The sequence below is a fragment of the Castanea sativa genome, chromosome 1 (assembly GCF_040712315.1).
Source record: "Castanea sativa cultivar Marrone di Chiusa Pesio chromosome 1, ASM4071231v1".
NCBI classification, from domain to species: Eukaryota; Viridiplantae; Streptophyta; class Magnoliopsida; order Fagales; family Fagaceae; genus Castanea; species Castanea sativa.
This window is the reverse complement of record NC_134013.1, coordinates 64,049,197-64,063,062: the sequence shown is the minus strand read 5'-3', so window position 1 is coordinate 64,063,062 and position 13,866 is coordinate 64,049,197. Positions and strand designations below refer to the sequence as shown.

General features: G+C 35.1%; 1 protein-coding gene across 2 annotated transcripts; it reads left to right on the top strand.

Annotated features, from left to right (window-relative positions):
• The first annotated feature begins 929 nt into the window (after positions 1-929).
• Positions 930-13,093, top strand: LOC142615427 (beta-glucosidase 13-like). Of its 2 annotated transcripts, XM_075788176.1 has the most exons (12): positions 930-1,380; positions 9,965-10,078; positions 10,646-10,721; positions 10,819-10,896; positions 11,040-11,127; positions 11,244-11,457; positions 11,524-11,639; positions 11,762-11,982; positions 12,099-12,130; positions 12,225-12,330; positions 12,458-12,566; positions 12,701-13,093. In XM_075788176.1, the coding sequence occupies exons 1-12, from the start codon at positions 1,096-1,098 to the stop codon at positions 12,867-12,869; spliced, it is 1,608 nt and encodes a 535-aa protein (XP_075644291.1). In that variant the 5' UTR covers positions 930-1,095; the 3' UTR covers positions 12,870-13,093. The 2 variants fall into 2 exon arrangements, with proteins under 2 accessions (XP_075644291.1, XP_075644295.1); XM_075788180.1 differs by lacking the exon at positions 12,458-12,566 and having other exon boundaries at positions 935-1,380.
• The last annotated feature ends 773 nt before the right edge of the window (positions 13,094-13,866 follow it).

Below are 13,866 nucleotides of genomic sequence, written 5' to 3'. Positions count from 1 at the left end.
ATCTTTTTGTTTTTTTTTTTCTCTATTTTCAGTATTAGATTTCAATTCTTTTGATTGTTTGGCTTAAGATTCAAACTTACCTTTATGATCAACTCTGTTTTTTTTTTTTTTTTTTTTTTTTTGTGGAGCAATGATATCGGTTAATGCATTTACATATATATGGATCTACATTTTATAGATTGAGATTGGAAAATACCTTATTCTCTGTCTATAATTAATTGTCTTGGTTGATTTGTAGACATAAATGTACTATGTAATGTATCTCTTTTGATGAATAACAATTACAGTAGAAAAAAAAAAGAAAAAAAAAGTGTCTATTGAAATGTCATAACCATTCAAATTTAATATACTAAAAGGTGTCTATTAACCGAAAGGTGCCTATTGAATGAATGTACATATTGACCGAAAATGTGCCTATTGGCAAAAAATGTTCCTATTGAATGAAAAACTACATATCAAAAGATGTCTATTAAAAGGTTATAGCTCTTCACATTGGTTATACAAATAGTTGTCTATTGACTGAAAAGGTGCCTATTGATCAAAAAGTTGCCTATTAAATAAAAATGTCTATTGACCGAAAATGTGCCTATTGAAAAATAAAAAGTCACAATTGTTCGGTGTTTTTAAATGTATATGTGGCTTCAATTTATGTAGCCACGTAGCATAATGAGACGTGAACCACAAAAAGTCAAACATTTCAACTATTAGTATATGATATATATACTAATATATAGTCAAATGTTTCGACTATTAGTATATGATATATATATATATATATATATATATATATATATGAGACAAAACATGTTTCAAAAAAAAAAAAAAACATATATGAGACAAAATGAATGACGCCAAACAAATTTTCCTAACTCTTTCAACCTCAAATCCATAAATAGTCCTCAGCTCTAGATTCCTAACCACCCTTCAAAGTCCCATCTCTTTGTCTCTAGATCCCTTTGACGCGAAACAAAATTTTCTAACTCTTTCAACCTCAAATCCATAAATAGCCCTTAGCTCTAGACTCCTAACAACCTTTCAAAGTCCCATCTCTTTGTCTCTAGATCACTAACCACCCTTCTCTATTTGTCTCTCAATATGGCGCTTAACATAGCATTGCTTGATCTCTCTCTCTATCTGTTTCTTTATATTGCACTTTACCTTGCATTGCCAACGAGGCCATCTATGGCTGATGTGGGTTTTTTAAAGAAATCAGAAACTACCGTTAGAAGTTGGGAAGGCCATGTTCCACCAACCACAATTCTTGATGAAGTTCTCAACGGAGTACAAGTAGCCCAACCTACAGTAATTCCTAAACCCAAGAAAGTACAGAGAAAGGACTTCCCTGCTGATTTCAAGTTTGGTTGCGCCACTTCTGCTCTTTAGGAGTCTCTTTCTCTCTCAAATACACACACATATGTAAGTTCATGTTTTTTGGTATGGTCAATACATGCTTAATTATGTTTTAAGGTAAAATGGAAAATATACCTCTAAAGTTTGAGAGTTTGAATTTTACCTCTAAAATATTAAAATTTTGATTGTATACCCTAAAGTGTATCAACAATCTGTCCACACACACACACATAAATATATATATATATATATATATATATATTTTTTTGTGATGTGTCCGTTAATTGACACAGCAGCTAGCCATGTATACCAATTTTTTTAATAAATACATGACACTTGTATATTTCACGAATTAACTAACTTAAAAAATCTTTAAAAATATTAAAATAAATCTTTAAAATTTTTTAAATTATTATTATTTTTAAAAAAATTGTTTCCTTTTTTATCACTTTTCGGATGAACATTTGAACATTCAAAATCCTTGGTAAAAAATATCACAGTCTACACAACCATCTAAGAAAGAGGTAACTCAACTAAGTTACCTGTAAAGAACTTGGTAGGGTATCCCAGGTCTCCCTGGGTGTGTGAAACTCTGGTTGTGAGGAAGAGAACCATCCTGCTCTCATGTGAGATGGCCTACCTTGATTTCTTTGCTATAAAGCTTGATTTCCTTGCTGTGAAGCTTGATTTCCTTGCTGTGAGGATGAAGGCTGAGTGGCAGACCTCATGTTGTAAGTCTGGGTAGGCTGCTGGGATGCAACTTGAGGTGCAGATCCAGATCTGGTACTAGGTGCAGGCACCCCTCCCCTTGCCTGCAACAAAACCCAGTTTCAGTACATTAATACCTTTGTAAGTTTAAAAACAAGTTTTTTTTTTTTTTTGCCATTTAAATCTCAATTACTTACAACATTTTCTCTTTCAAGCCTCAGTCTCCTTTGCCATGGTGTCTCCCTAGTGATGCTAGCCTTGCACCCTCATGAGTTATGCCCTTCCTTTTTGCATTTCCCACACCTTACAGGTCTGTTCAGCCTACTTGCTTTGTAAGGGTTCTTAGGCTCATCAAGAGCCCTCCTTCTTTGCTTGGGTGGCCTGCCTGGTGGTTTGTATATGTAAGGTGCTACAGAAGTAGGCTGTCCAGTCTCAGCCCATTCTGACTGACCAGGCATGGGAGGAAGTCCCTCCTTGTATATCTCCATGTAAGTTTCTTTGTGGTAGCATGAGTGGGTGTAGGCTTATGGTGTCTCAATGTTTGTATAAATGGTTGTTATGGCATGTTTGCATGGAACGCCATTTAAATCCCAATACCTATAGCTGCATGTCTTCTTGACAAGATCAACTACATGCCTCTCATACTAACTAGCTACCTCATAAAGGAAACTGCTAGCTGGGGTAGTACTAAATGACTTGCTTTCAACCTTCAATTTCTCCAACTTATCTTTTATGCTTTGACACAACTTTCCAGCATACTTCTCTATCCCTTCCCTTTTTGTGTAAAGTCTAGTCATAAGTCTAACCCTAATCCACTTCAACATTGCCAAGATAGGCTTGTCCCTAGACTTCAATATCATTGAGTTAAAAGTCTCACTCAAGTTATTTACCAAATAATCTGTTAAGGCCCTAGGAGTGAAGTGTGACCTTGTCCACTGTGCAGGTGCAATGTTTGCAAGATACTCATATGCCTTTTCATTCAAATCCTTTATGTACTGCATGCATCTCTCAAACTCCCTTACTGTTGTGGCAGTAGCACACCTCCACAATGCATCCTTCAGCTCCAATCCCTTGTAATCTACTTTGAAATTGTTGTAGATGTGTTTCACATAGTATCTAGGCTCCACAGTAGGGAATAGTGTCTCTATTGCAGGTATAAGCCCCTACAAATAACCAAACAAACAAACAAAACATGTTAGTTCAGCTACATATATAGTAAACTATTCAAGTATAACTGAACAAAACTTGCATACCTTTCGCCTATTAGAAATGAAGACCAATTGAAGCTCCTCTGGTCTCCCTATATCATTAGCAAAAATTTCCAAAAACCATATCTAAGACTCCTTGTTTTCTTGTTCCACAACAGCCATGACTACTGGAAAAATGTTGTCATTTGCATCCCTAGCAGTGGCAGATAAGATTTGCCTTCCAAATCTGTGCTTTATGTAACAACCATCTAAACCTATAAATGACCTGCATCCACCTAAAAATCCTACCTTCTGAGCATTGAACCTAACATACATCCTCTTAAATTTTGGCTGGGAAGTCTCATCAGCCATTTCTGTCTGTAGTATAACCCTACTCCCCTTGTCTACTGTGTTTATCATTTACGCATAGTCCCTAAGGACACCATACTGCAGTTGCTCATCTCCATTGATCAAATCATTTGCCTTTCTCTTTTACCTATATACTTGGTTTACACTTAAGCCAATAGATAAATTTTGCATCATATGGTTATGTACACCACCCACCTCCCAATTTGGATTTTTGCTAAAGTCCTTAATGAAGCTCTCAGCAACATAAGCTAATGTTGCTTGGCTATTTTTAAAAGATTTGGGGCAAGTATAGTCATCAGTCAAGGTCTTAATCTGAAATGTTAGCTCTCCACTTATTTGAGATGCATAACATCTCCACCCATACTCATTCTTACAGTGAATTGATATCTTGATCCTCTCATTAAGCTTGAATTTGATGTCAATAGGTTTTTAATTGCATACTCCCTCAAAGCAACTCTGAACACCTTTGCATTAGGAAACTTCATCTCCTTCTTCAGTACAATATTTCTCATGTCACTCTTAGCATTAAACTCCGGCTGCTCAGGTACCTACTCATCATCAAACCCATCCATGCTTACCAAGTCATCCTCAAGAGCTGGCTCAGCCCACTTAGGGTCTGCATGGGGTGCATTGCTTGATTCTAGGGCTGTATTGGGAGCATCACTTGATTTTGGAGCAGAACCTCGTGGAGCTGAGTTTGGAGCAGCAAATATGTCATCACCAAAGTCATCCCCCTCTAGGCCTTCATATAGCCAATCATCATCATCATCTCCTTCAACATTTTGTTCTTCAACCCTTGCACCAACCTCAGCATCTTGTTCTTCAACTCTATCACCAACCTCAACATCCTCAACATTCTCATCGTCTTCTTCTTCCTCATAATCACTCTCCACATCTGTTTCATCCACCCCTCCATCACCACCTACACCATCATCTGCTCCCCCCTCCATCAGGATGCTCAACTACCAGTGGCTCCAAATCTATGTCAGTATAGATTATGATTTTGTTAGCTAGCCATGCCCTATGAAGGGTAGTCATGTTCACCACATCTGCATTTGATTCTATGGCCCTTAAATCATTCTCTACATCACCTTCAGGAAGTAAATACCTATATCTACTGTGTTCTTTAGGAGCACCAACTAGATGGCATAAATCTCGAATTTCAAAGAAACTCAACATATCAAGGTCAATCTCTGTCAATGTATGTACAGACCCACCCACATATTGAATGGTTGGGTCCTCCACAAAACATCCCATAACATGAATTTCAATGTCAAATGTAAAGTCAACCATCTGCAATTAAAATAAGTAGTTTGTTTAAATTTAGTAGTTTGTTTAAAATAAGTAGTTTGTTTACATACTGATATGCTGAAAACGACAACAAGCCAAAAGAGACAACAAGCCAAACATAGTACTATTTTGTTTTCATATAATATTTGTTTTGTTGCTGAGAGACAACACATGGCCAAAGGACCACATATAGCACATGCAAAACCAAATTCCCAACAAATTCATAGGGACCACACTACCCACAGTTCACAAACAAGTGTAATCATTGACAAATAAACTTGATTCTTTCAGATATACGCATCATATAAACAACCATAGCAGTACATTAGCTATATCCTAAGCGATTCTACATATAAATAGCAAAATGCACATTTAACATACACCAATTTTGAGAAAATTTTACAAACCCTAACTACGTGAATGGGTCGTGGGAAAAAATGCCATCAAGAACCCAAATGCAAATCAACAACAGTCACACATACCTTCCCCTAGCTTCGATGTTGCGAAACTTGTGTTTTCTCCCCCTCCAGACACTCTAAACCACGAAGAACACTTTGCTTTCACCACAGGTCTCTCTCTTGAAATTTTTTTGAGTTTTGAGTGTTTTGATCCGGGTTATGTTGTGTTTTGGGGTTAAGAGATGTTTTTGTAACGACTAGGAGTGAGGTCGGTTACAGAGATTGACGGAAACATACCACAGGTGGGTTAAGTGATACTTTTCAAACCACGGGTAGGCAAATTGATTTGCACTCAAACCACAAGTGGGTTATGTGTAATTATCCCTAATAATAATAACATATTTTAAAGAATTGTTTTAATATTTTCAAATATTTTTTTAAGGTACTTAATTACTTGGAATAGTGTTATACACGTGTCATATTTTTATTGGATCAATTGGCATAAGTGGCAAGTTGATGTGTCACTTAACAGACACATTAGCAAAAAAAACTAGCGGAGGGGTTGTTGATACAAACAGTATAAAACTTCAGCTGTAAAATCCAAAAACCTCAAATTTCAGAGTATATTTTGTATTTTACCCTATATTCTTTTATTGAGTTTTGATGTGTCTTATTAAAGTTGTAATTGAAGGTCAAGTTGAAAACACTGCTCAAGAAAAACTACAAAAAAAAAAAAAAAAAAAAAAAAAAAATTATTTCTAGCATATACCTTAATAGTTGGCTCGATATCTTCTGATAACTTTCTCGACACCTCCTTGATACCTCTTGATCTATCAAGCTCTTCTAGGCCACCTTCTGCCTCCTTGATAGCTAGTGCAATTCCTCTTAATAGCTGTCTCGATACCTCATTGATCTATCAAGATTCACGTTTTAGCAAAAGTTAGCAACGTGAAAAAGTCCATAACTTTTTTGTTTGAAACCTAATTCAAGATTTATTTGAACCATTATTTAAAGGAGGTTATAAGCCATCCATAGAAGGCTTTTTAGAGAGAGAAACACTTTGTTTTTTATGGCTAGGTTTTTGTAACCGAGTTTTCTCAATTTCACCATACCAAAGTTTCAAAGTAAATTTGAAGTTTGTTTGGTGAAGAAACTGAAGGCATAGCAACAACTATAGACTTAATTCTATGAAGAAAACTCTTAAGAAGTTCTCGAAGTCAGTCAAAGGTTCCGATTGTGATTGTGGGTGCATCATTCATTAAGGGTTAATATATTGAAAAGTTCAGAGAATTTGATGTGGCAGAAGGTTTTTATTGTAAATTCATCTATTGGGATTATAAAGTTTAGGGATAAAAGTTTTGTACTCAATCTCAAACTTATCTTTACTAGCAAATTGCTTTTTGGGAAGGTTCCCCTAGGTTTTTGTTGTAAAACTAATTTGTTTTATTGGTTTTCCATGGTCAATACTATTTGATTGATTTGAAATGCTTGGAAATTTTTATATTGTTTATTTTCATAACTTTTTCTCTACTTTTGAGGTTGATATGAGTTTACAAGACACTTGAGCACATGAAAACCCCTTGAATGCGTGATTTTTTATTTCAATGAGAACTATACGGTATAATCTTAAGTGATAATGCTTAGAAGTGTCTGCATACCTTTGTTCATGGGTTACATAGTGTTAAGATTTGCATAAAATGAAAGAGAGAATATTGGTACTTTATGTGCTATCTCATTTGTTTTGTGAGTCACTTTTCATCTCAATTTTTTTTTTTCTGTAACAGTTGTTCTATAATTTTTTTTTTTAAATGGGAGAAATTGTTCTTATAACCCTTGCTCTTTATAGTGGGAGTTTAATCTATTAGCATTCCATGAGTGTGTCATTCTTATTTTCAATATGTTGTCCCCTTAGTATCCATGGCATCCATGTTTTCATTCTATCCATGTTTGTTTAGAGCATTCACATCCGATTTCTAAACAAAATCTCATTTTACCATATCAAAAGTTACTTTATCATTTATACCATACCATTTTACAACACACGTAACATCTCAAACTCTATTCTTTTCCCAGTTTATTTAAATATTCTTATTTATTCTTTTTTTTTTATACTATTTCTCTCGCTCTCTCTCTTTTCCTTTTCCTCTCTTTCTCCCTCTGCCTCTAGGCACCGGCCACAAAAAAAAAAAAAAAAAAAAAAAAAAACCCAGAAACAACCACGCCACCACACCAAAAACCACCACACCAGCCACAAATCAAAAGAACCTAGAAAAAAACACACATAACAACCACAATAGCCCACATCAGTCACCACAATCACAATAGCCACCACCACAATGCCACTTACCAACAAACTACCACCCCCACATATCATAGCACCACCCACCGAATCATCAATTCAAAACCAAAACCACATTAAAAAAAAACTCATCAAACCATCAATTCAAACCCAACCAAAACCCCACTTATCACAACAAACCCAATTAAAAAAAAAAAACCAACGGAGCCATCAATGGAGCCACCAATGAAGCCATACATTGCACCCAAACCCAGAAAAACCACTGTCAAATAACCAAGAGAAACCCACCAATCTCCACACCACAACCCCACCTGACCCACAGCTCCAAATTCACCTCACCTAACCCACGACCCACACAGCCCACCGATCCAAACCCACGCCACCACCTAACCCACAATACATTGATCCACCGATCTAAACCCATCACTTGATCCACAACTCCAAACCCACCACTTCACCCACGACCCACACAACCCACCGATCCAAAGCCATACCGCCATGATCTCCGATCTCTGCCGATCCAAAATCCAACCTTCGATCTCCGCCACGCTGTGACCATGCCGTGATCATGCCGATCGGCATGCTGTGACCATTCCAAATCCAACCCAGCTCTGGTGCAAGCTCTGAACGAGAGAGAGAGAGAGAGAGAGAGAGAGAGAGAGAGAGAGAGAGAGAGAGAGGAAATGAGAGACAGAAGTGAGAGAAAACAAAAGGTGAAAAGCAATATTTTTTTTTTTGGATTACAATTGTACTACAGGGCCATCATACATTTAGGATGACACTGTAGCACAATTGCAAATTTTTTGACAATTGCAAGGTTTTGCAAGACTGGGTAATGGACTATTTTTGTACGTTTTATGCTAAAATATACCAACATATGGCATATAGAAGATCGAAAGTGAATGCTCTTATGGATTCTTTGTGCCCCTGTGATCCCTTTTATGTTTTCTTGGTAAAACTTTGTAGCTTTCTATTAATCAGGACAAGAAGGGAGAGAAAATTGGTATTTGGAGTGTCTACATGTTAGGGGGAGCAATACATGTTTCTGTAACGGGGAGATGTGTTTTATTTACTTAGGGGGAGTATTATGTACTTTGGGATTTTGTGCCAATTTTTTATTGGTATACATATTCTTGAGCTCTACTTGTGTATTATTTGTCATTGTTTTCCACATGGTGCGCATAATGTGTTTGTTAAGTGCTTTAAGAAAAGACAGATACGAAGCCAATCAAAACAATCTAATCCTAGTTCATACTATGATTTCTTGGGACATGTTGTTAGATTAGGCTAGTTAGTTGAATATGGATTCATTCTTGTAATTGGGTTATTTTTGTAATTGAGGTTTTGTCATGGATTGACAAAGGGGGAGATTCTAAGGTTCATGTGTTTTGGTATTGTCAAACAATATCAAATTGTGTTCTTTTATTGAGTTTTAATATGTTTTAAAGTTGTAATTGAAGATTACTTAAGTTGAAGACAAAAGTTAACTAAAGAAAAGCTCAAGAAAAGTGAATTTCAGCATGTACCATGACAGTTGGCTCAATACCTCTCGATACCTCCTCGATACATCTCGATCTGTCTAGCCCTTCTAGGTCACCTTCTGCCTCCTTGATAGCTGGCTCGATACCTCTTAATAACCATCTTGATACCTCTCAATCTACCAAGATTTGAGTTTCAGCAAAAATCAACAACACAAAAAAGCCAATAACTTGTTCGTTTGAAGCTTGATTCAAGATCCATTTGAACCGATATTTAAAGTACATTATAAGCAATATATTAGAAGGTTTTTTTTTAAGAGAAAGAAACACTCTGTTTGTGTAGCTAGGGTTTTTGTAACCAAGTTCTCTCAATTTGACCATACCGAAGAGATTCAAAATAAATTTGAAGTTCGTTTGGTGAAAAAGCCAAAGCAATAACAACCACCGCAGACTTACTGATATGAAAAAAAACCTTCAAGAAGTTCTTGGAGTCAGTTGGAGGTTCGTATTGTGATTGTGAGTGCATCATTTGTGGAATATTCATATATTGAAGAATCTAGAGGTTTTGATGCAATATGATGTAATAAAAGGTTTTTATTGTAAATTCATCTACTGAGATTGTAAAGTTTTGGAGCAAAGATTTTGTACTAGATCTTAAACTTTTTTTTAATATAGTGGTTTGTTTTTTTTTTGGCAAGGTTTCCCCTTAGGTTATTTTATTTTATTTATTATAAAACTAGTTTGTTTAATTGATTTTCTTAAGTCATCATATTTTATGTTATTTACTATTCTGTTTAATTAAGTAATATTTATAATAGATTTAATTAACAACTTGACTTTAAAACTAGTTAACTGTATAAATAGTTGACATGTAATGACATGGTGCAGACAGAAGGAGCAGGTGATGAAGGAGGGAGAGGACCAAGCACCTGGGACCGTTTTATCCAAGATGGAGTTGGAGATAAGGACATTGCAGTTGATTCATACAATCATTATAAAGTATATATGAATATTGTTACATAGTTATCAATAAATGATAAAAACAACTCTACTCTACAAATGTTCAAAACAAGAAAACTAAAGATAGAATATAATTAAAGCACTCAAGCACTCCCCATGTATTTCAAAATTTTGACCTTTTTTAGATCTCACGCTCATCAGTCATCACATCTCACTTCCTAAGTTCGACCAAAAGAAAATATTTGTTCTTAATTATATCAGATTGAAAAATGATCATACTTATTTAGAATGGATCTACTTTATGAATCAAATTAGATATATTATAAATCTAAAAATATATCTATCATCATTTTATTTTAAATTTTAAATAACACGTCACACTAAACACATACATTATTGAGTTATGAAGTTCCAATTAGGAAATGTCGCTAACGTGTAGCCCCGATTCTTAATCTACTTTATAACCATAATGAAAGCTTTATTAGTAGATCAAGTTTTTGGCCTTTTGCACTAACCTAAATTCAGAAATAAGCTTGTGTAAAATAATGTCATCCTTCTAGCCACACGTGTGTTTTTCTTTCTTTCTCTAATTGGTTGGTGTCACAGGAGGACGTGCAATTGCTGAAAAATATGGGAGCAGACACTTACAGATTCTCCATTTCCTGGTCAAGAATCCTCCCTGGTACTTTCTTCTTCAAAATATGCCACCCTCAAATCAACCAAATATTTAAAAAGAAAAAAAAGTTTATGTTCTATTTATATAATCATCTTGCATGCAGATGGGACCGTAGCTGGTGGAGTAAACCAAGAGGGAGTCAATTTCTACAACAGTTTTATTAATGAATTGGTAAAAAATGGTATGAACCAATATTTGGCTTTACAATTCTAGTAGCTGATTGTGCTTCATATATGCAAGGACCAGTTTTTGTTCCTAAATTTTCAATTCAGTTTACTTTTCAACTGCTCAAAAAATGAGAACCTGAATTCCCCATGCATGCAGGGATAACCCCATTTGTGACACTCTTCCACTTTGACTTACCTCAAGCACTGCAAGACAAATACGAGGGCTTCTTGAGCAGACAGATTGTGTAGGTTCATGTGATCCAGTTGATCAAACTTCTTATTTCAACTATCAATATTTCCTAAGATAATAATTACTAATCAGTGTACGTGTACTTGGATGCTACCTTACTATTAATAATAGGGATGATTTTAAAGCCTATGCCGACATTTGTTACCACAATTTTGGTGACCGAGTGAAGTACTGGACTACTATCAATGAGCCACAAATCTTTGGGCCGTACGGTTATGAAACTAGGAATCCAAATCCAAAACCTGCAACAGATCCATACCTTGCTACCCATAACATTATATTAGCCCATGCTGCAGCTGTAAAACACTACAAAGAAAAATACCAGGTAAAATCTATATAAAACACCCATTTTGTTACAACGTTATTTATATAATTTTTTTTTTATTCATAGCCAACTCAAGGGGGAGAAATCGGTGTTTCACCAACGGTAGAATGGTTTGAGCCATATGGAGATACACCTCATGATAAAGATGCAGCCAAGAGAGCATTTGACTTCTTGGTTGGATGGTTAGAACAATTATCAAAGTCAATAAAACACACACACACACACATATAATCAAATCCTTTTGATAAAAAAAATCATGCCTAATCCCCCCCACACCCCCCCCCCCCCCCTATTATATGTATAGGTTTATGGAACCATTAGAGTTTGGAGATTACCCATTCATCATGAAGGCTTTGATAAGAGATGGACTTCCAGAATTCACAAAAGCAGAGAAGGATTTAGTTAAAGGATCCTTTGATTTTATTGGTGTCAATTATTATACATCCAGATACGCGCTTTCCCAACATTTTGATAAAGATGATAACTATTCTACCTTTAGTCAATACCAGTATGCTGAGCTCAAAGGTAAACTTTGTGGTTTCCTTTGTAAAACATCTTAATTTAGCTTGTAATTGAATTTGGCATAGATATGATTTTGGTAGTTAGTATTATCTAATCCCTGTTTGTCGCATTTGTCATAGTCGATAGAAATGGGAAACCCATTGGTGATCGGGTAAGATTGTTTCATTTTAAATTGTTTACACATTGATTAAACTCAATGACTTGAAGACATCATCTAAGAACATGTTATTTCATTGTTAAACCAGACACCAGGTAGCACTCAAATGTATATCTATCCACAAGGGTTAAGGGATGCATTGATTTATATGAAGAAAGAATACAACAATCCCAAGTTCTACGTTACTGAAAATGGTTAGTAATTAACTTAAAATAGTTCCTTAATTTTTTTCCACATTAATCAAGAGAAAAAAAAAAAATCACAAAATATAAATATTTTTTTATCTTGATGTATATTCAAGTTATACATTCTTTGGAACAGGATATCCAGAGAAACGAAACGATACTATCCCAATAAAGATTGCACTAAAAGATAATGCGCGAATTAAATATATTATTAGCCATCTTTCTGCTATTTCAGAAGCCATGAAGTAAGTTCAAATTATGTGCTAAGTACTAACAACTACCGTTTGATGATAGCAATATTATTCATAAATAGGACCATAAAACAAGTTTGTCCCATAAAACAAAGTCATCATAAAGATTATTTGTTGTTTGAGTGCAGGAAGGGGGTGAACGTAAATGGCTACTTCATTTGGGCTTTAATGGACTGCATGGAAATGGGGTCAGGCTACACTGCTCGATTTGGGCTTGCTTACACAGATTACCTTAACAACTTGAACAGAATCCCAAAGAAGTCTGCAAAATGGCTCAAGTCCTTTGTGGGACGTTGACCTTAATATGGATTAGCCCTGATCTCATATGCAGGATCAATTGGTTGTCTGACAATTAGTTCCAACCTTCTTAATTATCAGAATAAATTTGATCCTTTTCGCTTTGGAGTATTCCAAGCATTGAGGTTTTAGTTGAGGCTAAAACAGCTAGCCTAGTTCTCTTTGAATCCATCTTTTGTAATTCTCTTAATAATAATAATAATAATAATACTAAATGTGATTCACTCTGGCTGACCATCTTCAATACTTCATCATAAAAATTATCGACTTTTTTTTCTCCTTCACTTTTTATGTTTTATAATCGATAACTATTAGCTTGAGGGGTCACAAACTTCCCCATGCATTGCTCATCAAATGTTTATGTATGTAAAGTTGTAATCATTGTTTTTAATTTTATCAATAAAGCTATAGCATATTATTTGAGAAGTGTTATCGTGTGTCCATTTGGAAATTGTTGATTTTTTTATAGCTTATTGTATAGTATTTATCAAACAAAAAAACATAAATTATATATTTTCTGAAATATTTGGCTTGTTTGAGGTTGGGTTATGTTGAAGAAGAAAATACCAAAGAGAATTCTTGACCAAGAAATAGAGAATCTGTCTACCCCCATTTTTTTTCAGTGGTTGCACGTCCTCCTATGATGCCAGCCAGTTAGAGAAAGAAAGAAAGAAAAAAGCAATATTTGTTAAAAATCAGTGACAAGAAAGAAGTTGTGCAAGGAAGTTTTGTGTATATACGCGTGTGAGACATTGAATAATAATATGAATAATGAGTAATTAATATAATATAATTGAGCACATACTCATTGAGTTTAGGCCTTTTGGATTTAAGTGTATTTTTATATGTAATATTAATTACTTAAGGAAATTCTCCAAATTGTTTATATCCTCAACAAGTGGTATTAGAGCCCATGGTAGTGGTGTGGGTCAAAGGTGGCAATTAAAGTGGGAATAGGGTGTGTATACTTGAAACCCTTTTGCAAATGGAGTGGGGC

Excerpts from the sequence above, each read along its gene's own strand:
- LOC142615427 (XM_075788176.1), top strand. The coding sequence starts at position 1,096 with ATGGCGCTTAACATAGCATTGCTTGATCTCTCTCTCTATCTGTTTCTT. Across the intron at positions 10,079-10,645 it reads ATTCATACAATCATTATAAA|GAGGACGTGCAATTGCTGAA; the intron begins GTATATATGAAT and ends TTGGTGTCACAG. Across the intron at positions 11,640-11,761 it reads TTTGACTTCTTGGTTGGATG|GTTTATGGAACCATTAGAGT; the intron begins GTTAGAACAATT and ends TTATATGTATAG.